Raw genomic sequence first — 22,941 nt, 5'->3', positions numbered from 1 at the left:
CCTAACACCATACACAAAACTAAACTCAAAATGGATTAGAGACCTAAATGTAAGACCACACACTATAAAACTCTTAGAGGAAAACATAGGAAGGACACTCTTTGACATAAATCACAGCAAGATCTTTTTTGATCCACCTCCTAGAGTAATGGAAATAAAAACACAATAAACAAATGGGACCTAATGAAACTTCAAAGCTTTTGCACAGCAAAGGATACCATAAACAAGACAAAAAGACAACCCTCAGAATGGGAGAAAATATTTGCAGACGAATCAACGGACAAAGGATTAATCTTCAAAATATATAAACAGCTCATGCAGCTCAATATGAAAGCAACAAACAACCCAATCCAAAAATGGGGAGAAGACCAAAACAGACATTTCTCCGAAGAAGACATACAGATGGCCAAGAAGTACATGAGAAGCTGCTCAACATCACTAATTATTAGAGAAATGCAAATAAAATCTACAATGAGGTATCACCTCACACCAGGTTGAATGGGCATCATCAGAAAATCTACAAACAACAAATGCTGGAGAGGGTGTGGAGAAAAGGGAACCCTCTTGCACTGTTGGTGGGAATGTAAATTGATACAGCCACTATGGAGAACAGTATGGAGGTTCCTTAAAAAACTAAAAATAGAATTACCATATGATCCAGCAGTCCCACTACTGGGCATATACCCAGAGAAAACCATAATTCAAAAAGACACATGCACCCCAATATTCATTGCAGCACTATTTACAATAGCCAGGTCATGGAAGCAACCTAAATGCCCATCGACAGATGAATGGATAAGGAAGATGTGGTCCATATATACAATGGAATATTACTCAGCCATAAAAAGGAACGAAATTGGGTCATTTGTTGAGACGTGGAGGGACCTAGAGACTGTCATACAGATTGAAGTAAGTCAGAAAGAGAAAAACAAATATCATACGTTAACGTATATATGTGGAACCTAGAAAATCGTACAGGTGAACCGGTTTGCAGCGCAGAAATTGAGACACAGATGTAAAGAACAAATGTATGGACACCAAGGGGGGAAAGCGGCAGGGGGGTGGGGATGGTGGTGTGATGAATTGGGCAATTGGGATTGACATGTATACACTGATGTGTATAAAATTGATGACTAATAAGAATCTGCTATATAAAAAGATAAAATGATATTAAAATTTTTTTTAAAAAATCAGCTATTTTCCAGACCAGCAGCTCTCATACTTTTGATCTCAGGACTTCTTTACACCCTTAGAAAATTTTGAGGCCCCAAAGAGCTTTAGTTTCGTGGGCTATAGGTATCAATATTTACTGTATTGAATAAAACAAAAAATTAAATATTTATTCATTTAAATTACTAGTAAAACCATTATATGTTAACATATTTTTAATGAAAAATAATTATATTTTCCAAAACAAACAAAAAAAATTGTGAGAAGAGAGCCACTGTTTTACATTTTCTCAGATCTCTTTAACATGTGAAGTAATGGAAGATAGATGGTTCTCATATCTGTTTCTGCATTCGATCAACAGAGAGTCAGTATCACACATTATATAGCCCCCGGAAAACTCCACTCAATGGTACACTTGTGAAAGAACATAAGTAAAAAAGACAAATGATGTACTACTATTATTATTAAATCAGTTTTGACTTTATGGACCCACCCGAAAGGGCTTTGGAGTTTCTCAACTTCAGTTCTACTGATATTCGGGGCCATATAACTCTGTCGTGGGGGCTGTCCTGTGCCTCATAAGACAGTTTAGCAGCATCCCTGACCTCTACCCACAAGATACCAGTAGCACTGCACATTCTCCCCTGCCAAGTTGTGACAACTAAAAATGTCTCCAGACATTGCCAAATGTCTGCTGGGCAGGGGGGTGGGGGGAGGGGTGTGGCACAGAATCACCCCCGGTTGAGAACCACTGCTCTAAATGTACACATGCAGGCGGGGTTCTCTTTCAACACTCACACCCAACTACCTTCTGCTTTGTTAGTTTCTGCCATAAGGACCTGAAAAACTAAACTCACTTCTTCAGCTTCCCTTGTGGTGAGTGCCACTTTTGCTGCCTGGAAGAGGGAGGAGACTGGACGCAGTGCCGTCATCTTGCCTCCATGGGGCAACTAAGGTGTGTCTGAAACCCAAGGGTAATGACCTAGAAAGACTGAGTGCCTGGATGCCTGACTGTAGTGGCAGCCATGGCACCAGCTCGGAGCCGTTAGCCAAGTTAAATAGCTCTCTGTTTAAGCTAGTATTAGCCAGATTTTTCTGTTATTTGCAGCCAAGTGCATTACTAACTGATACTATTGGAAAACAAAACGAAACAAATATTTAGCACTATTATAAGCCAACCACTCTTGTAACCATCATCCAGTTCAAGAAATGGAACTTTGCCAACCCCCACAGAAGCCCCCCACAATATGTTCCATCCCACTCTCAAGCCCCTTCCTTCACTCAAAAGTAACCAGTAACATGATTTATAGGAATCATTTCCTTGCATTTCCTTATAGTTTGGCCACTGATGTATATTCCTTGACACTATCATTCGGGGTTTACCCATTTTCAAATTTATTGTTTTAATACTTTACATCTCTTTTTCTCCATGGGTTCCCCCTCCATTCCTTTCTGTCAGCTCTCTTTTCATAACGCCCTATTGTGTAGTCCTCTCATTTCTGAATTTTCCAATCCTGATGTATACAGTTCTTTTATAACTTCTATCATTTTCTTAACTTACTTTAGCTTCTGTTGGAATGTTAATAAAGTTTCATCTGCTTTGGGACCCTCTTCTTCTGGTATGACTTCATTATCTGTAACTTTATTATTCATAGGGGTTATCCCCATTTTTTCTTATATTTACATGAAGTTCAACCTCAATCCATTTCTGCTGCCCATATTAAGTGAGGTGGGTAGGGGGTAGAAGGCCCAGAACAGCTTTTCCAGTTTCATGGCTCTAGGGCTCCCTCTTCTGGTTTTACATTGAAGTATTAAAAATATGGTCCAGAGGTGTAGCCACCCAGAGGTGTAGCCAATACTCAGATCGACTTCCTCTGGCCTTCTCCACCATTACTATCTGAGCTTTCTTTCTCCTTTAATGCCCAATCAATCAAGGTCTGTGCTCCGAGCAGGTCATTTTTAGGCAGTGGCTCTGTCCTTGCAGAGAGATCTTCTACAAGGAACTTCCTGAGAGGTCTGAGGGCCCAGGTCACTCCAGCAGCCTCACGCCTCCTCCAGTCTCCTTGCCCTCCCCCACAAATTAGAGCCTGAAAAGCCTCCTCTCAATATTCACTGATGTTATCCAATACAACCATAAAATTCTTTGCTCCCAGTGGGGATCCCTCCTTTTGACTGTGAATACTTGTGGGAAATTTCTAGGTTCCCTGACAATCAAAATGACCAGCAGCCCCTCTTTCCTTTGCTTCCTCCAGCACAGTTGCTGTTCTTATTCCTAAGGCTCACTGCTACAGGTAGTTTGACCCCCCCAGTTGATAACTGGGGATTCATGGAGATACTCTGTCAGCTAGTAGAGTCTGTGTTTTCTTTTTTGCTTGTCTTGCTTTCTCTATTTTTGTTAGGGATTAAGGGAGATTCTGAAACCACTTCCCATCACGCCTTTCTCTTCGAAAAGTTCAACTCATTTATTGAGAGTAAACAAAAAATAATTTGGAGTTGAAAAATGTCAGCTATATCATGAGGCTGCTCCAGATAATCGTAAATCTAGGCACTAAAACCACTACTCTAAGCTTTCAGATGCTAACCAGACATCAACAGGGGGCATCACCAGCAGGCATACTTCCTAAAGGACAGACATGTCATCTGCATAAAACAAGACACAAACAAGGTCAATCTCTTTCTTCCACCCTTGAAAACAGTTTGTCAAGTTACACAACAGGAAAAATCTTCAGGGATTAGGCTAAAAAAAGTTCTTGTTTTCTGGATTATTTATTACATTAACGATATGTGTGGCTCCTTACATAAAACCTGTGATGGTTAATTTTACTTGTCAACTTGACTGGACCATGGGGTGCCCAGATATTCGATTAAACATTATTCTGGATGTGTCTGTGAGGTTCTGGATGAGATTAACATTTGAGTCAGTAGACTGAGTAAAGCAGATGGCCCCCCTCAATGAGGGTGGGACTCATGTGGTCTGTTGAAGGTTTCACTAGAACAAAAAAGGCAGAGTAAGGGAGAATTCACTTTCTCTGCCTGTCTTTGGACCCAGACTGGAACTACAGCATTGGATCTCCTGGTTCTCAAGCCTTTGCACTGCAGATCTTGAGACTTCTTAGCCTCCATAATCACATAAGCCAATTCGTTACAATCAAGCAGTCAATCAATCAATATGTCTCTTTCCCTCGCCCCCTCACACACACATATGTCTCCTATTTATTCTGTTTCTTTGAAGAAACCTGACTAATACAAAACCTCTACTCTTAGTTTATCGTTATATGACACAAGAATTGTCTTGTTTTGAACCCAATGTTGAAGAAAAATTAACAATGATAATAATAACAATGGTTAAGGTCTTACCGGGAAGCAGGCACTATGCTAAACATTTTACAATCTCATTTAGTCCTCATAAAAACCCTAGGAAGGTAGTAGTATCATATCTCCCAATTTAGAGATGAGAAAACAGGCCCTGTGTGGTGGGCTACTTTCTGCTGCTGTAACAAACTTCCCAAAATCTCAGTGGTCAAACCCGAGAGAAATTTTATCTATTACTCATACAGTACGTCCACTGGGGGTTGGCACCAGAGGCCTCTGTTCACATCAGTCAGTCAGTCAGTCAGGGACTCAAGACTGGTGGAGGCTAATCTCAACGAACAGAGCACAGGGCTGGCAGCCCAGGACACCTGGGTCCCAGGACTTTATCAGCGAGGGTTCTGGCAGGAAACAGATGAGTAATTTGAGAAGTGTTTATAAAGGCATTATTTATAGAAGTGTGTAGAGAGCACGGGAGAGGGGGAGGGCAGTACCTGTGGCTGAAAACAGGGAGCTTTTATACCATCCCTAGGCTCAAAGAGTCCAGGGAAGGAGTGGTTGCCAGAACCAGGAGCTGTGTGGAGAGGGTCACCCAACAGGAGCCGTGACCTTTGTTCAAGGGACACAGCCAGCCCACAGGGACCCTGCATGTCTAGCCTCCTCCCAGTCTCCCACTGGTGCTCTCCCCGCGGACAAATCCAATGGGAAAGTAGAAGGCAAAGGAACCTTTGCAATCTTCCATACCAGTCAGCCTCCCAGTGCCAAGAAGAGAGTGGGGAAGGGTAGTGTGGAAATGTGGAGGGGCAAACGGAAGCCATCCAATAGTGCACAGCAAAGTCCAAAGGCAGAGTAAAGCGAAGCCTTGAGTACATGATTTTCAAAAGCCCCTTTGACTTTTAAACACTATTTTCCTAAAATACTACTGTACCAGTAGTAAAAAAAAAAATAATGTGTAGTTAACTCATTTATTTACGACAATAAACACTAGCTCTGCATAATTAATAATTAACACTTTGTACTGGTCTGAATTTGGCTGTTCTGAATTTCAATTTCTCATTCTCCCTGCCCATCACCTTAGAAAGCAAGGCAGGAAGTCGGCCATGTCCCTCCTGGGCAAGCCTGTGCCCAACCAAGATGAGGACTACGGGTGTGGACAACCAGAAGATGATGCAGGGGTGGGGGTAGGAAGGGGATGACAGACTGGGTGAGTGGCTCCCCCCACAGCTGGACCCTTGCAATCAGAGAGAACAAGGTCACAGCAGCTGTTTCCAACTGGACATGGACTGAGAAATTACAATTCACTGACTGAAGACTGCTGGTACAGGTATCTAAAAAGCAGTGGGAAAAATGAAAGAACGGTGGAAAGAGAAAGAAGGAAAAATCAAGAACCTGACTTTGTTCCTTCAACTAACTTTCCCTGAACACTCCATCTGTGTACTAAAGAGTACTTAGCACTTGCAAACGCTCAGCACAAAGCGGCAAGTAATGTTATGTAGAAAATAGACCTGACTCAAGAGCTGTGGGAGCTACTGACTGAAGCAGTAAAGGAAGAATAACCAGGCAGGTGGCAGATTTGAACTCAGTCTCAAAGACTAAGCAAAAGACTGACCAGCCTGGGTGGTGCAACTAGAGAATTACTCTCTGACAACACAGATCACAGCTTTTGAAACCTGTGAGTGGGTCTGACTGACTCGAGGGGTATAAAAGTGACAGGATTCCAGTGAGAGGAATCACTGCATAATGGCTCACAAGAAGGAATGGCGCTCATTTTCTCTGGTAGCTGCTTATGAATGTAGCAATACTACAGGTTGGAAACTTATATTTTCTTTCCTGAATTGTGGATCCATTTAAGTAACAGTCCACAAAGATGGCACGTGGCACCCATGACACATAACCACGGAATGGAGAGGGCTCCTGGTCACAGAGCAGCCTATAGCATACCACGCACAGGCTGCCCCCATCAACGGAAAGACCAAACACAAGAGCCAAGTACAGTGAAATCAGGGACAAGGACTCTTACTCTTTGATATCCATCAATACCACTACATATCCCAATACCAGAATTTCTGTTTGATGCACCAGGCACAAGAAGTCAATTTGGTCTTATGGTTCCCCTCTAACTCTGCACTTAAAGTTTTTATTTCTTTTATGGCCCAAGTTCTCAAACAACAGATTTTTAGGAAGCTGGTAAAACACTTTTTTTTTTTTTTTGGTAAAACACTTTTAATTTACAAAAACATTTTACATTTCAGAAAGATTTCCATTAAAAAGCAGTTAAAGTTAATGTCCTGATGTTTAACAAGTTTAAAGTTTCAATTTTCTAGAACTTTCATTTCTATAAAACCTTTACTGTGCCAATCTTCACAGGACAAATAAGAATGGTGTGTCATGGTAATGCCTTCCATTATTTTCTACCACAGCATGGACACATTAAAGTGAAGTAAACAATTACAAAGATAATCTGGAAAAATAAGCCTTTCTATCCAATTAAATGAAGCGACACTATGGCTCAGAAAACAGTATCAGTAATCTTTATGTTACACTAACTTCCCTTTGCTTATTGGTGGTACTAATAAGATTTTAGTAATAAAGTTATAGATGAGTATAGTTAGTAATATATTTTCAGAGACACTAAACACCTTTCTTAAACTTATATAGAATCATTTCTCAACAGACACACATTTGGAGATGTCACAGACATTGTAGTGTTAGAATAATAAAGCTACTTTTCACAGTGCTTAGGTTAAGTGCTAACCTGTTATTACACACACACACACACACACACACACACACACACACACACACACAAAGAGGTAAAACAGAGAAATCTCTGCCTGAGTCAGAAGATGTTGATAGAGACCAACATAATCAGCCGATGCTATGCTCAACACTTTACATGCATTATCTCATTTAATCTTCACAGTAGCCCTTCACAATAGGAAACAGGTACCATTATTCCTACTTCATAAATGAGGAAACTGATGCTCAGGAGATAAAGTGTGCCCAGGCCACCCGCTTACTGACTGGCAGGGCTAGAACTCAAACCACCACCTGCAACTCCACATCCCACATTCTTCTCACAAACAAGGGTGCTTCAACCAGCCAAGTCTTCAGTATCAATTTACTTAGAGTGTTTGTAAGAAAACAGGGGGGTGAGAGGGACTTCCCTGGTGGCCCAGTGGTTAGGACTTCACACTTCCACTGCAGGGGGCATGGGTTCGATCCCTGGTCAGGGAACTAAGATCCCACATGCCTCGTGGTGCGGCCAAAAAAAAAAAAAAGGAAAAAAATTTTTTCAAAACATAAAAAAAAAAAAATAGGGGGGTGGTGAGAGAGATCAACGGTTTTTGGATCATCAAGGTTTTTCAGAGCTACACAACTGTCTAGAGCTGTGCTATCCAATGCGGTAGCCACTAGCCACATGTAGCCATTTAAACTTAAATTACTGAGCATAAAGTTCAAAAATCAGTTCTTCTTGCACTATCCCACATTTCAAGTGCTCATAGCCACACGTAGCTACTGGCTACCATAAAGGATTGGGAAGACTATAGAACATTTCTATCATCACAGAAAGGTCTACTGGGTAGCGCTGATCTAGAGGACCCCCCAAGAGGCACGGTGAAGTGGAGGTGGGGCATGGTGGGAATCTGTATATCTTAGAGATCATTACTGCCCAGAATGTTAGAGGACATCATAGACAATGAAAAGACCTTTCCATCTGTACTGTAAGAACAAGATCAGCTCTTTCTCCATAAATTCTTTCCCTGCAATGGCACTCTCAGTAGTTAACACTAGAGGAAAGAATAGCCGTAACTACTTTATGTGAACCGATTCAATTATGGGTTCCAACTTGGAGAGGAGAGCTTGTTTGTTTGTTTTGAGCTGCAGGGGAGGAAGGGTATATAATAATTCCACTTTTAAGAACTGGTTCAACTAACACTTGAAAAATACAAGGTAAGAGATTTATGAATAGGAACCACATCACAGTGTGCAGGAACATTGCACAAAAAGGACTTTACAAATTAAATTACATTCACTACAGGTACCGGTGTGCATTTCTACTAAGCAAAGGTATTATTTAAACCAAATGATAGGTTTCCCAAAAGAATGAAAAAGCACAACACTGAGAAAAAAGACAGTCTAAGTGTAAAAATTATGACTAAATTAGACATTCTAAAATGAAAGACAAAAGGGAAATACAGGTGGAAGCAACCCAAGGGCTTGTTGGCAGATGGATGGATAAACAAGATGCGGTATATTCATACAATGGAATATTATTCAGGTTTAAAAGGAAGGAAATTCTGACACGTTATAACATAGATGAATCTTGAGGACATTATGCTAATGAAATAAGCCAGACACAAAAAGACAACTTCTGATGATTCCACTTATATGAGGTATCTACAGTAGTCAAACTCATAGAGACAGAAAGTAGAACGGTGGTTGCCCAGGACTGGGGGGTGGGGTGGGGGGAGGATGGGGAGATGTTGCTTAATGGGTATAGAGTTTCAGTTTTGCAAGATGAAAAAATTCTGGAGATTGGTTGCACAACAATGTGAATATACTCAACACTGCTGAACTATACACCTGAAGATGATTAAGATGGTAAATTTTATGTTGTTTTTTTTTACAATAATAATAAGAAGAAGAAAAGGGAAATGCAGGCCCTTAGAAAAGCTATCTAAGTCTGTTAGACCACTTACTGGTCTCTTCCTCCACTGTTCCATGTTAATACTACAGTCTCCCTACTGTAATGAAAGTTAATGATTGCTCTGAACTTTTTAAGATTTAAATAATAAAACATCATAATGATAAGGCCAAATATGCAAATACCTGGGTCAGTAGCAGAGATAACTGCTCCAAAAAAGAGACAATCCGTGTAGTAAAATTTATCCGAGAGCTGCCCCACAATCTTCATGAGCTTCACCACACCATACATGAGATTTCTGTAAGAAGGGAAGGTAAACTATGTCAGAAGGAAAAAAAAAGAAAAGAAACCCATCTAATCGAGTAACCTGGCAAATGAGCAAGCAGAGGAGTACTAGAATACTGTACTTCCAGAGAGGTTTGTGAAAACATCGGGCAGCTGCCGTGCTTGGACACTTACCAGGAACATGTGCAAATAAGACTTTGGCACCAAGTAATGGTCTGCAGTTAATGTCATCTTGCTGAAATATCTGAACACTCCATTTTAAAGAACTGTGCTGATGTACAACTATAAAGTATGATCCTTAATTAGCAACAGTTAGGGCATTTTAAGCAACTGGGTAGTAGGGAAGAAAGGAAGAGAAAGAACCCTGCAAAATGGGTAATGAATTGCTACAAAACTCCCAGGATTCTAAGACAATGCATTTAAAGTCATGGAAATGAGTGGACTGGATGAAGCTGGAGAGAAAAAAAATGGGTTGGCCACAAAGATCCAACTGGTCAACCTTCTCTGCCAATAATTATTTCAAAGAAGGGAAGAGAGGCAAAGCTCTTTGAACATCCCATTAAAATATCAGCATACTCATGGACATACCTGGCTTCTCACTCTTTGAATGGGTTAGGCAGGCCAGCAGCAGCCCTCCTTATACTGTGCAGAATGTGATATGGCCCAAGAAGGACCACCAAGTTAATATTTCAACTTGGCCAGAGCACATTTCCTACAGGACAGCTGACAAATTGGGAGGAGTGAAAAGTGTTAAAAGGCCTAGTACATGTTATTAAGGGTGTGTGTGTGTGTGTGTGTGTGTGTGTGTGTGTGTGTGTGTGTGTGTGTGTGTGTGTGTGTGTGTGGGTGTGTGTGTGTTGGTAACAGCTGTAGGGATTAGGGGAATAAAAACAACCACAGAATAAAGAGAAATTAAGAAAATCCCATTTACAATGAAACTGAAAAAAATAAAATGCCAAAAATAAATAGCCACAGAATAGACTCATTGTACCCTACAGCCAACCCCCAATAATAAGATTCTTAAAGGTCAAGACCGTATCGTTGCTCATCTTTGTACCTTAGGTGTCTAGAACAGTAGATTGACAAAGCTAGAAGTTCAAGAACTATTTGCAGAATTGAATCCTTTTGAGAATAAATAGCTATAACTTAGTGTTTGCCTACTGTGTGCCAGACATTGACACTGTTCCAGACACCTAAACAGTTATATTTCAATTCATAGGAATTCTATGACACAGAGTTGATTTGCTCTTTGTTGCTTATCAAAGGCTTCTTTCACCTACTTTTTAAATATTTCTTGAAACTTAGACCTTCCTCTCCATTTCCTTCTATCATAAGCTTAGATCTGAGCAATAGACTTCTCCGTGGTAGCGTTTTCCCTATAGTCACCGATACCAGTTATCTAACCTGTCACTCTTCAGTGGCTTGTCTCTCTTAAAGGACGAAGTCCAAGCCCCTCCTGTTTTAGTGGCATAAAAGCCTCTGCTTTTATCTCCAGCTTTCCAGCTAATTTTTTTTTAATTAACTAAAGTTCACATTTCAGTCACATTTCCTTAGTTTTTACCTAATATCCCTTTTCTGTTCCAGGATTCCATCCAGGATACCACATTACATTTAGTCATCATATCTCTTTTGTCTCCTCTTGGCTGTGACAGTTTCTCAGACTTTGCTTGTTTTTGATGACCTTGGCAGTTGGGGAGGAATACTGGTCAGGTATTTTGCAGAATGTGGGACTTGTCTGATTTTTTTTTTCTCATGATTAGACTGAGGTAATGTGATTTTGGGAGGAAGACACAGCAGTAAGCGCCATTCTCATCACAGATATCAAAGGTACAGCGTATCAACATGATTTACCAATTTTGGTGTTAACCTTGATCATCTGGCTGAGGCAATGTTTGCCTGGTTTCTCCTCTGTAAAGCTACTCTTTCTTCTTCCTTTGCATGCTGTACTCTTTGGAAGGAAGTCACTATGCACAGCCCACAGTCAAAGGGGGGAAGGCCCAAGCTTCATCTCCTCGAGGGGGGTTGTATCTGCATAAATTATTTGGAATTCTTCTGCACAGATTTGTCACTTCCCCCCCATTTATTTATTCATCCAATCATTTATTTATATCACAGTATAGACTCAAATATATTTGTTTTATGCTTTGGGTGATGATCCAAAACAATGTTATTTCTTTTGTTGTTCTTTAGCCATTAGGGAGGGGGGGTTTCAGGCTGGCTCTGTGTCCCTTTGACATGCTCCATATCCTTTTTGTTTGTTTTCTGAGCACTTCCTTACTCTCTGACACTATAAGATGCTCCATTGTCATTTTGTATATTTGCTGCCCCAGCCCTAGAATCAGCCATTTCTGCAAGGGGTCCTGGTTCTTTTCATTGAAGAATGCTATTAGAAACTAAGATCTGGGGACTAGGTTTTATTTTATTTCAGTGTTAATGACTTAATTTCAATTTAAATAGCCACATGTGGCTCATAGCTACCACACTGGACAATGTAACTCTAGATCTTAATTACAATCATCATAAACATCAAAATACTGGAATCCGGCCCTTGCCAGGGGCTGGGGGAGTGGGGGAAATGGGGAGGTGTTGCTCAAAGGGTACGAACTTCCAGTAACAAGATTAATAAGTTTGGGGATCTAATGTACAACATAGTGATTATAGCTAATGATACTTTACCACATACTTGAATGTTGCTAACATGTTCTCACCACAAAAAAAGAAATGGTAACCATGTGACCGGATGAAGGTGGTAGCTAATACTATGGTGGTAATCATTTTGCAATTTATAAATGTGTCAAATCAACACACTGTATACCCTACACTTTCACAATGTTATGTGTCAATTATATCTCAATAAAGCTGGGGAAAATATTGGATTCTGTGGACCCATGTGGATCTCATCTCTTTGGAAGTGTGGTAATTTGGTTATATGACAAAGAGTCACTTACCCGATAATGAAGCAGGAAACGGCAGTCCCCAAGAAGGCATAGGCCAGAATAGACCCAAGGTTTCTGAAAAAGTGTCTCTGAATAAAACAAAAAAGCAGGAATCACATTGTGAATTTTGACAGTGAACATTAGAAACACTACAAGTCTCTAAAAAGTGAAACTTTACTTACTGCTTCCATTATATTAATTAACAACTGAAGTTACTCCTGAATAATGCTATTTAGCCTTAGAAAATCATGGTTTTAAGATATCCTTTGTCCTACCAATCAGTAAGCAAGCAAGCAAGGCCTTAGTAAATTTCATAAAAAACTACTCTGGCTGATTATATTAAATTACATTTTGTGTGTTTTGTGTGTGTGTGTGTGTGTGTGTGAGAGAGAGAGAGAGAGAGAGAGAGAGAGAGAGAGAGAGTATTATGTGTGTGTAAGTAGACCAATCATTTTCACAGATTTAACCCAAACTATTTTACCCTAGTGATTCAACTAGTCACTTCCAGTTCTGGTAGTACTTTAGAAGAACATTACAGATATAAGTTTGAAACTAATAAGCTATGAACGTGCTAAGGAGCTTTCTGGTTAACTCAGCATCGGAGGCGTCTTCTGATATTCATCTGAATTAATCTTTGGAGCCTGGGAAAGAGGAAAAATAGAGATAGGTGTGGAGAAACAAGAAACAGGTAGTTCATCTAAGATGGGCAAATTTAAAAGTATGTGTACACACACACACACACACACACACACGAATTTACTTCTCATAAATCACTGGGCCTGTGGATATTCTGATGGGGAAAATCCATGTTCTTGGGACCCTGAGACATGATCCTTACTTCTCAAGGCATAAAGCTGTTCACACTGGACAATCATAACTATTTAACAAAAACAGACAAACAAAATCCCCTAAACACCCTAATTAAACAGGAACCAGGAACACCTTATCTAGAAATTTTAAAAGGCAGGAGAGCCCCAGCATGTGAGCTAAGCACCATCGGGGAAAGAGAGGGCACAGAAGAAGCACTCAGCCTGGATCAAGCAGCCTTCACGAAGTCTGATCAGACAAAGGGCTCAGGCGACCACTGGCCTGCATTCCAGACAGAGGACCTAAGACCTTGGCTTCAGCTTTCCCCAATGCCTGCCCCTCTCTGAGGCTGTGAAGAAGGCATCAAAGAACCCCTAGTGGCCCTAAACCACCTGCTCAGAACAGAATCCTTCAAGGGCTTCCCACACTGACAGTCATCAAATGAAGGTACTGCCTGTACATATTATAGACACACTATGTTTGCCTCCTAAATCAGTCATTGTCCTCAGTCTTTTTTTAATGCTAATGCATTTATATGCCACTGTTTTGAAAAAAAAATTAGGCTTCAAAAAAAAACCAACAACTGTGACCTACTTGCCTTTAAAAGCTCCATCAAGTGCTTAAACCAGGGAGGGAGTGCATCAAGGACAAGACATGAGACCAATGAAACCCATGCGAAGTATCCAGGAGCAAAATTTTAACCCTAGATGTGCTTTCCCTTGCCACTCGGCTTTCTTTTGGGTAATCATTCCTATGGTTGGTTTGAATATATTAAGTAAATTTGTATTTATGATATTAGCCAAAGCAGAAAATTAGAAATGTAAATCTACCACCAAAAATGCATTCATGATATATTCTAAAATCACACACACACACACACACACACACACACACACACACAAATTACCCATCCCATTCATATCTGTTGATATGAACTGGAATTTTATTGCATCTTGAAAAGGTATAACATGCCACTTATTTGTATATTATTACACCTAGTATTTCATTATATACTTCATAGTTTACAGAGTACTTTCGCATATTAGCTCATCCAATTCTCACAACAACCTCATCATGAAGGTGTTTTTTGGACCATTTTATGAGAGACAACTAAGGCTCAAAAGTGTGATGTGAGCTGCCTGAAGTCACATGTCTACCAAACCGCAGCACCAGAACTGGAAAGCAGGTCTTCTGACCCCAAGGCATTGCACTCTCACCGCACAAGATGCCCTTCTTGATTCCCACCACATCCTTTTAGGGAAGAAGGACAGGAGGTGTCTAGTGGAATCCTGTATCTTTCATCATCTTCTTATTTGGCCTTAACAGTTCACAGTCACGTGTGGTTCACATGGCCATGACTGGTTCAGTCTCTCCCTTCTTTTCCCTTTCCATTATAGAATGGCAAAAAGAAACAAAAGGAGATGGCATGCCCTGGTAAAGCCTTTGAGAATACAAACCTAAAACAGATCAGGATGAGAAGGTTTGCATTCAATGGAAATCCACCCGGCATCCCAATTCCTAGTTGTACCATTCTAAGCCTTACATTCCTACTCCTTGGGAAACCTCATCATCGCCCATTCCCCTGACAAATTTGAACATGGTGTGTGTGTGTATGTGTGTGTGTATTGGGGGAAATGCACAAAACATGAAAGCTTCTATAGGTGAATTCTTTCCCTGCCAATGCCCTCTAAGCAAACTGAGTGGTAGCACAAAATCAGAGCTAAGACCATGGTACTTTTTTCAAGTTAGAAAAAAGAAGGCCCATGTCTGAATGACAACTACATGTACATAGGTCAAAGGGTATGAATCTGTTTACATACCAGAGGTTAAATGGTGAAACACTTATTACACATTTAATTGGGAACATTTAATCAGAGATGGCAACCACATAAGTACCAACTATTTAGGTGCCTGATTAAAAAGGAAAGAGACTAAACTAAGAGCTAATAATAACCTTTAAGACTAGCATTTCAAAAACAACTTAAGTTGGTAACTGGCAAAGCCTGTTATTTGTTTTTCTTCTGAGAAAATGAAGCTGACAAAGGGAAGGCTCTGCAAACACTAAGGGTTTTTTTAGCCATTAGAGTGGCTTTCACAACCAATGGTTTGGTTTCTTTTTTTTTTTTTTTTTTTTTTGTGGTATGCGGGCCTCTCACTGTTGTGGCCTCTCCCGTTGCGGAGCACAGGCTCTCGACACGCAGGCTCAGCAGCCATGACTCACGGGCCTAGCCGCTCTGCGGCATGTGGGATCTTCCCAGACTGGGGCACGAACCCGTGCCCCCTGCTTCGGCAGGCGGACCCTCAACCACTTGCGCCACCAGGGAAGCCCGGTTTGGTTTCATTTTAAAGCAACTATGACCTTGATTATACATTAAGTTTAGTTATTTAAAATACCAAATTATTCATCACCCATTTGATCTTAAGAGCAGCTCCCAAACTCTTTATTCAGATAAAGAATAACATTATTTATACCTGTAAGATCATCTACCATTTTTTACATGTCAATAGCTGACATATAGATTCAGATTACTCTGGCAACCTCATAAATAAGTCTGAAAAAGGATACTTTTTCGGTACAGAAAACCTATATCTGGAAAGAATGTAACACAGAGGAACAACTCTAGGCCCTCCAGTCAGACAGACAGGCATAACCTTGACTCAGTCCTGCACCACCTACATAACCTCAAACGTCACTTAATCGTTCTCAATTTGGCTTCATCATCAGTAAAATGCAGGACATTCTCTACATGTCTGTGAGTGTCCAGATGTGCGTTGGGCTGGTGTGCAGAAACACAGCCTCCTGCTCCTCAAGCATCCATTGTGGAGAGGGGACTTAAGTTCCATCCCTCCTCCCTTGAAGGTGATGCAGTAAGAAGGGGCCATGTGATCTCTGAAGGGCGAGATTGGCTTGACCCTGACTTGTAGCCTTGACTCTCTTACGGAAAGTGGGGGAGTGCTCTTGCTCCTATGGCCTCCATGCTACGAGCAAAAGAGGCAGCCTTTGGTAGGCCCAACAATTTCTACGATCTCTCCATTTCAGCCTCCGTATCTGTGACTGTGACCGACTTGGTGGCTAAAGGGCATCTGTCTTCAATTCATGAGGTCGGCAGTAAGGAGCCCCATTACCAAGGGCTAAACTATATCATCCAAGATGCGTCACCAGGGACTTTGGGTCATAAATTGATCATTCAGTTGCCAGTTAGCTCCTTGTGTCTGTTTATAAATGAGTTGGAAACCTGGGGGAGAAGGGGTGTGAGGTAATCTACCACGCTCACATTCTTACAGAGTTTCTGTGATGATCAGAAATAATGTATATAAAAACCGAAATAAAGGATATATGCAAAATTCTTTATATCATATGCTCCATAAATAACTATATTTGTGTGGGTTGGGAAGAGTTTAAAAACCTTCTGAAAACTGCAGATTTGCTTTGACAGAAGAACCAGCCTGATGGGCAGGCACCCTCTCATAAAATGAGTTGTAACTGTTCCCTCCTCTATGTTCTGAAAGATTTTGGGTAGGACTCATTATTTCTTCCTTAAATGCTAGATAGAATTCACCAGTGAAGCCATCTGGGCTTACATAAAGGTTTTTAACTATGAACTCAGTTTATTTCATTAATATAGGGCTGTTGAAGCTTTCCATCTCTTCTTGGGTCAGTTTTGGTAATTTGTGCCTTTCGAGAAATTTGTCCATTTCACCTGGGTTGTCAAATTTATTGGTACAAAGTTGTTCATATTATTCTCTTATTGTCCTTTTAATGTATGAAGGGTCTATACTGATGTCCCCTCTTTCATTCCTAATATAGGTAATTTGTTTCTTTCCTCTTTTTTTTTTTTACCTTGATTGATCTATCTAGAGGTTTATCAACTTTGAAGGCATTCTCTACTTCCTAAGGATGTTACTGAGTTTTATTGGCAGCCAAGATCTCTCTTCTCTAGGCTCACTGAAAAGGTTTCCTTTAGTCCCCTTTCAGAAAGACAGCTGAAACAAGGTCCTTGGCTGTTATCTGAAGTAGGCCCTTTTGAAGGCTAAATTTTCACAGAATAGTCCCACAATGGGGAGGAAGGGAGCCACTCACACTATTTATAAAGGTATTTGGTATTTTAAATATTTAGGGGCTTAGGCCCAACCTTGCTGCTGAACACAATGACCCTCCCTCAATAATGGTATTTTTTAAACTTTTTACTTTGGAGTAATTATAGATTCACAGAAGTTGCAAAAATAGTGCAGAGAGGTCCCATGGTACCTTCACACATTTTCCTCCACTGGTTATATCTCACATAATTGTAGTGCAATATCAAAACCAGGAAACTGAAATTGGTACAATGTGTGTGCATAGTTCTATGTCATTTTATCACACGTGTAGATTCTTGTAACCACCACTGCAATCAAGATGCAGAACTGTTCCACTGCCATGAAGATTTCTCTCATGCTACCCACTTTATAGTCACAGCCACCCCCTCCCCTTCTCATCCCCACCATCCCTAACCCCTGGCAACCAATAATTTGTTCTCCATCCCTATAATTTTGTCATTTCTAGAATGCTATATAAATGAAACCATATAGTATGTGACCTTTTGAGATTGGATTTTTTTTTCACTTAGCATAATGCCTTTGAGATCCATCCAGGCTGTTTTGTGTGTCAATAGTTTGTTCCATTTTATTGCTGAGTTGTATCCATGGCATGGATGCTTGTTTAACTATTCACCTATTGTAGGACATTTTGTCTGTTTCCAGTTTGGGGCTATTACAAATAAAGTTATTATGAACAACCATGTACAGTTTTTTGTGTAAACAGTAGTTTTCATTTCTCTGGGATAAATCCTCAGAAATAAAATCACTGGGTCATATGGTAATTTCAACTTTAGTTTTATAAGAAACTGCAAACATGTTTTCCAGAGTGGCCATACCATTTTACATTCCCACCAGCAATGGATAAGAGTTCTAGACTTTAAAACAGAAATGAGTCACTGATGATGAGTCAACTGTAGTCTCTGAGTGGGTATAGAACACAGTAATAAGCAATCTGAGAGAAGGAAAAAAACTAGAATATTGTACAGGAAAATTAAAGCAGAGATTCCCATGCTTTAAGAAATACTGGCAAAAATTCCTTACCTTCTTTAAACTGTATCCAGCATGGAAAATAATTGGAGGCAGCAGAATGTTGAAAAAGACCTCTGGATCAAATGTTACCTAAAAGTTTAAAAAGAAAAAAAGCCAATTTTTTTGCTGAATACCAATTGGTGCCATAATATTTGCTTAATATTTTAAGCCACTGACTAAAGTTTGAATATTTAAAACAAATGACATAAATGTGAAAAATCACAAACTCAGCACAGTAGAGAAGCCACAGCTCCCATGAGCACTGGCCTGTTCTTCTCCACACGGTACTTCTGCCTTCTACTCTTGGTGTGTTGTTGAATATGTATTAAGACACAACAATTCAATGCAATTTTGAGAACTCACAGAAAGCTTCTGGTCAATGTTCTTAAACAAGAAATGAAAGCATCTTGATTTTTATCAAACCTTTATAAAAGTTCAACTACAATAAAAGATGCAGTCGTGAGTCTTTATTAATTTTCTGTATCCTACCACATAATGATTTATAGACATAATCTTACTGAATTTAAGTCTCTTTTGAGTGACCAGCCATTTGTGATAGGTAATGTGGACTAGATCAAAGTCTCCAGTGGTGCTAGTGACTTCCTGAATATCAACATAAATTCATCAACTCTAAGGGGACTAAAACTACCTGTAGGCAATCAGGGAAATCACTCTGGAACTATGAGCAAAGCCTTATCACATCCAGAAAAGAATTAAACATTGTATAAAGCCTCCTAAACTTTTTTTTTTTTTTTTTTTTGCGGTATGCGGGCCTCTTACTGTTGTGGCCTCTCCCGTTGCGCAGCACAGGCTCCGGACGCGCAGGCTCAGCGGCCATGGCTCACGGGCCCAGCTGCTCCGCGGCATGTGGGATCTTCCCGGACCGGGGCACGAACCCATGTCCCCTGCATCGGCAGGCGGACTCTCAACCACTGCGCCACCAGGGAAGCCCCCTCCTAACCTTTTTAAAGAATTTGTTCACGTTGGTAGATTAACTGGCTCTTATTTCAATTAATTATTTTAAATCTCCATTCTAATTATTAAATGTAAACAGCCATTAGTGTGGTATTACACTGGGTATCTTTCTCAGTTGCATTTAATTTCACAAATGTTTATGGAAATTCCATGCATTCTTATGAAGGGTTGAGAGGACCGCCCTTAGGGACAGAGAGAAGATGGGCATGTTGAACACTCCAGGTTGAGAATAATTTTCTTTAAGGATTATGGCAGATCCTGAGAACAATAATAATTTAATTTTTGGAGCACAGGCTACACTCTTTGACTGCAAGCTTTCACATATTAAAGGGGTCTCACACAACTTGGATCCCCAGACTTTATACGGAAGCCCTCCTGCTGATAAGCCCGGGTCTATAAGGTACTAGAATGTATGTGGATAAATACAGATCTTGTGCTTATCCTGGAAATCACCCAAGTGAAATGAAGAGATATATAATCCCTTTTCCTGTGGAGTATTTTAGCTACCCCCAACATTAAATGAAAAACAACATGTGGGCTCAAATTCTAAGACAACAAGACATTTTTCCTCTGAAGACTCATTAAGCCTTTGGCACCAATCACCAATGAGAGTGGGAAACTCAATAAATGTTTGTAGAATATGGTAAAATAACCACGAAGAAGTAAGAATAACACTTCTGAACACTGATTATAACAAGCTAAAAAAAAATAAGAAACCAATCTTAATTTAAGAAAGAAACAATCTCATCCCTAAACCATAACAAGAGTAAGAGACATAATCAAAAAGAGATGGGAGTTGGACAGAGGAGCTGAGTGGGATGTACGAACCCACTGCACCATTGGTGGCCCACATCAGTCTGACAAAGCTAAAAGGCTCAAGTTCAAATATGGTTCCTTCTCCTCATCACAGTCCAAAAGCTTCCTAGCCAAACTGACAGCCAGGAATGTTACTGATGTTCCAGGAGTGTCAAAAGATTTCTGTTCACAAAGTTGAGACAGAATCGGAAAATCAAAAACCACGTCAGGACCAAAGTGGCTGAGCGGCCCGAGCTCACCTTCCTCAGCATGTCATTCTGCTCTACACTGTTGACCTTGCCAGGGCTGATTTCTCCTTTCAGGGTGTATTCGAAGAACTTCCCGCTGACATTCACTAATAAGGTGCTGAAGGCCCTGTCTTCCTGAGTGCAGCTGAGTGACTTGTCATGACCACTGGTGGCAGTGGTGCCGTACCTCAGGATCACCCCGACGATGAGCCCTGAAACAGAGTGGAAGAAAACATCAGGCCTGTGGAAGGACACAGAGAGCATGGGAATAATGGCAACAACTAAGAAACTCTGAAGTAATCTTAGAGACCAGGTAGGTGATGTGTATTTTAGGGACAACTACACAGTCCTTCAAAAGGGTTAAGAATCCATCTATTCTGGTTTGAGTCCCTCAGCCACCAAGAGGACAAGGTAGGACAGTACCTTTCGGGATTATGACAGTACTCCGAGTACTATGAACCACTGATCATGTCTCATTTCTCAGGTTTCTGCTGGAGGAAGATGGGGTGATAAGAGGCAAAGGTTTTTTCTGCCTAGCACAGCACAAAGCAGAACCACTGAGCTCTTTGATTTGCACCAGCAGCATTCCTCAGGCCATCCGCCAGTGAGGACAAGGCCTCGGGAATTTCTAGTTGTTACAAATGCAATTTGTTTTGCCACACACTAGAGGAAGGGAAAAAAAGAAAAGAAATGCTTTTGCTGAGGTCATTTCAAGTATTGGGTATCATGGAGAAAATAATTACATCCCTTAGGGAGCTAAACAGCACAGTGCCAATTTTCACAGTCATGATTCAGGGACTGGAGAGCTGGCTTCTTGGGGCTATGCCATTGACACAGCTAGCATAATTAGCTGCAAGTCTTTCCGTCTCATTCTGTTCTTAGCAGGGTTTTCCCTTTAGGAGGAAAAAACCAGCAAAATTGTGTGTCAGCATTTAATTCCATGAGTTATGAAGAAATGTTGCTCCCCTGGTCCCGGACATGAGTCACACATGCCCAAGTAAAAGTGAGGGAAATGTGAAAAAAAAGAAAACATAAATAACAACCAGACACTTTCCACAATTCTCTCTTAGGTGGAAAACTTCAGACCTCTCTCTATATTCAGTTCTTTGCTAGCAATATTAAGAGAGAGAATGGTAAAATGCTCCCCCATCTCATTTTGCCATTAATGGAGAAAGTTATATGAGAAAAAGAAAGAAAATGTTTATTATATCCTATGTATAATGTTCTACAATGTCTCTTATCACCAAGACATATGAGAACTCACAAGACATTGCTGAAGAACAAATAATATATAAAATCCAGAAAGATATAGTTTTTTAAGCCAAACTCTGTGCTCTGTGTCTGTATTGCTTTATTATTGTGGTGGTGGTGGTGGTTGTTAAATACCTGTACTAACATGCTTGAACTTTGTTGACTTTTGTGAACAAATAAAGTTGTAAAATTTTACTACAGATTAAAAATGAGGTTCTTAATAATCTCAATTTGAGAGCTTGGTCTCCGCGCTCTGGAAGGTACACACATGGTTTACATTTGGCAGCCAATAAAATAGACTGGGGTCCTGAGCAGTCTCTTTTTCTGGCTTGGCTGTGCCAGCTCTAAGGGAAATTTGTCATATGAGGTGCCCATAAGGGGCCTTTGTCATCCTCACCTTCGTTGTGTCAACCTGTACAACGAAGGTCCTTTACTCTCTTAAGACTATTTTGGGGAGTAAACTTTCTAGATCTTGTGAAGGCTGCATCCTTTGCACTCTCTTGTGGGGACGCCTCTAGCGCGTTATTCATTTGTGTCACTATTAACATATCTCATCAATGGCCAGACGATGGATCCTTTAAATTGGGGAAACGTCTAAATTGGTGAATTTTTAGAGCGCTCTCATAAACAGCCATTTTACTGGTACCTATGAAAAAACAAATTCGAAGGTGGTAAAAAAAAATAGCTAACCTAAGAACTCCCTCAGTTTAAAACAAAACAAAACAAAAAAACCAGTTTGGGAAGCCTCATTTGTGGTCTCAACTTACCCTCAATGGGTCTTACAGATGCTAATGAACAGGAGATTAATTGTTAATTAGGTTGATTAACAGGAAAATGAGAACCTGAGAGAAAGTCTATAGATTTCTTTCCAAAAAGGTGAAAAATTTAAAGGGACTCGTCCCAAAAGGATAAAAATCTTCAGATGGTTATTAAGAAATGGGATAAATAAAACAGATGTTAATGGGATTAAAACAAAAGGTTTTGATACAACACTACCTAAGGTTGGATGGGCCAAAGGGACCCCCTATGGTCCGCAACATTAAAGGGCCCCAAACAAGTCCACTCTATTTACCCCAGTTAAATATATATATGCTTTTTACCCAATTGTAACCCAATTTTTACCCAATGTGTAACCAGGCCTCTTGATGGCTAAACATCTTGAGATAGTAGATAGTAGATCATACATTTAACTCTATATAGAATTAATTGTAATAGTGCAACTCTAGATGTGGGAAGAAGCAACAAGGGAAAACATCCCCTGGATCATAACAGACTAGTAAAACAGAAGATCCAGAGAATTTTAGGTTACTAACAGGGCCTAATGCAAAATTTAGCACATTGAGTGGCCTATCAACACAATCCTCATCTGATCTAGGAATGAGCCTTCTTAGCACCTTGGGACAAATTGGTC

General features: G+C 40.3%; 1 protein-coding gene across 3 annotated transcripts in view; it reads right to left on the bottom strand.

Moving 5' to 3' along the window:
* Positions 1-22,941, bottom strand: part of SLC9A7 (solute carrier family 9 member A7) — a 147,725-nt gene that overhangs the window by 58,684 nt on the left and 66,100 nt on the right. For all 3 annotated transcript variants that reach the window (XM_060137519.1, XM_060137520.1, XM_060137518.1), the window contains exons 2-5: positions 20,292-20,491; positions 18,274-18,351; positions 12,361-12,437; positions 9,313-9,425 (exon numbers count right to left, since the gene is read on the bottom strand). In XM_060137519.1, the coding sequence (XP_059993502.1) occupies positions 9,313-9,425; positions 12,361-12,437; positions 18,274-18,351; positions 20,292-20,491 (468 nt within the window). The remainder of the gene's footprint in view (positions 1-9,312; positions 9,426-12,360; positions 12,438-18,273; positions 18,352-20,291; positions 20,492-22,941) is intronic.

This window comes from Lagenorhynchus albirostris, chromosome X (assembly GCF_949774975.1).
Source record: "Lagenorhynchus albirostris chromosome X, mLagAlb1.1, whole genome shotgun sequence".
Lineage (NCBI taxonomy): Eukaryota > Metazoa > Chordata > Mammalia > Artiodactyla > Delphinidae > Lagenorhynchus > Lagenorhynchus albirostris.
The sequence above is the reverse complement of the archived record's forward strand: the minus strand, read 5'-3'. Positions and strand labels throughout refer to the sequence as shown.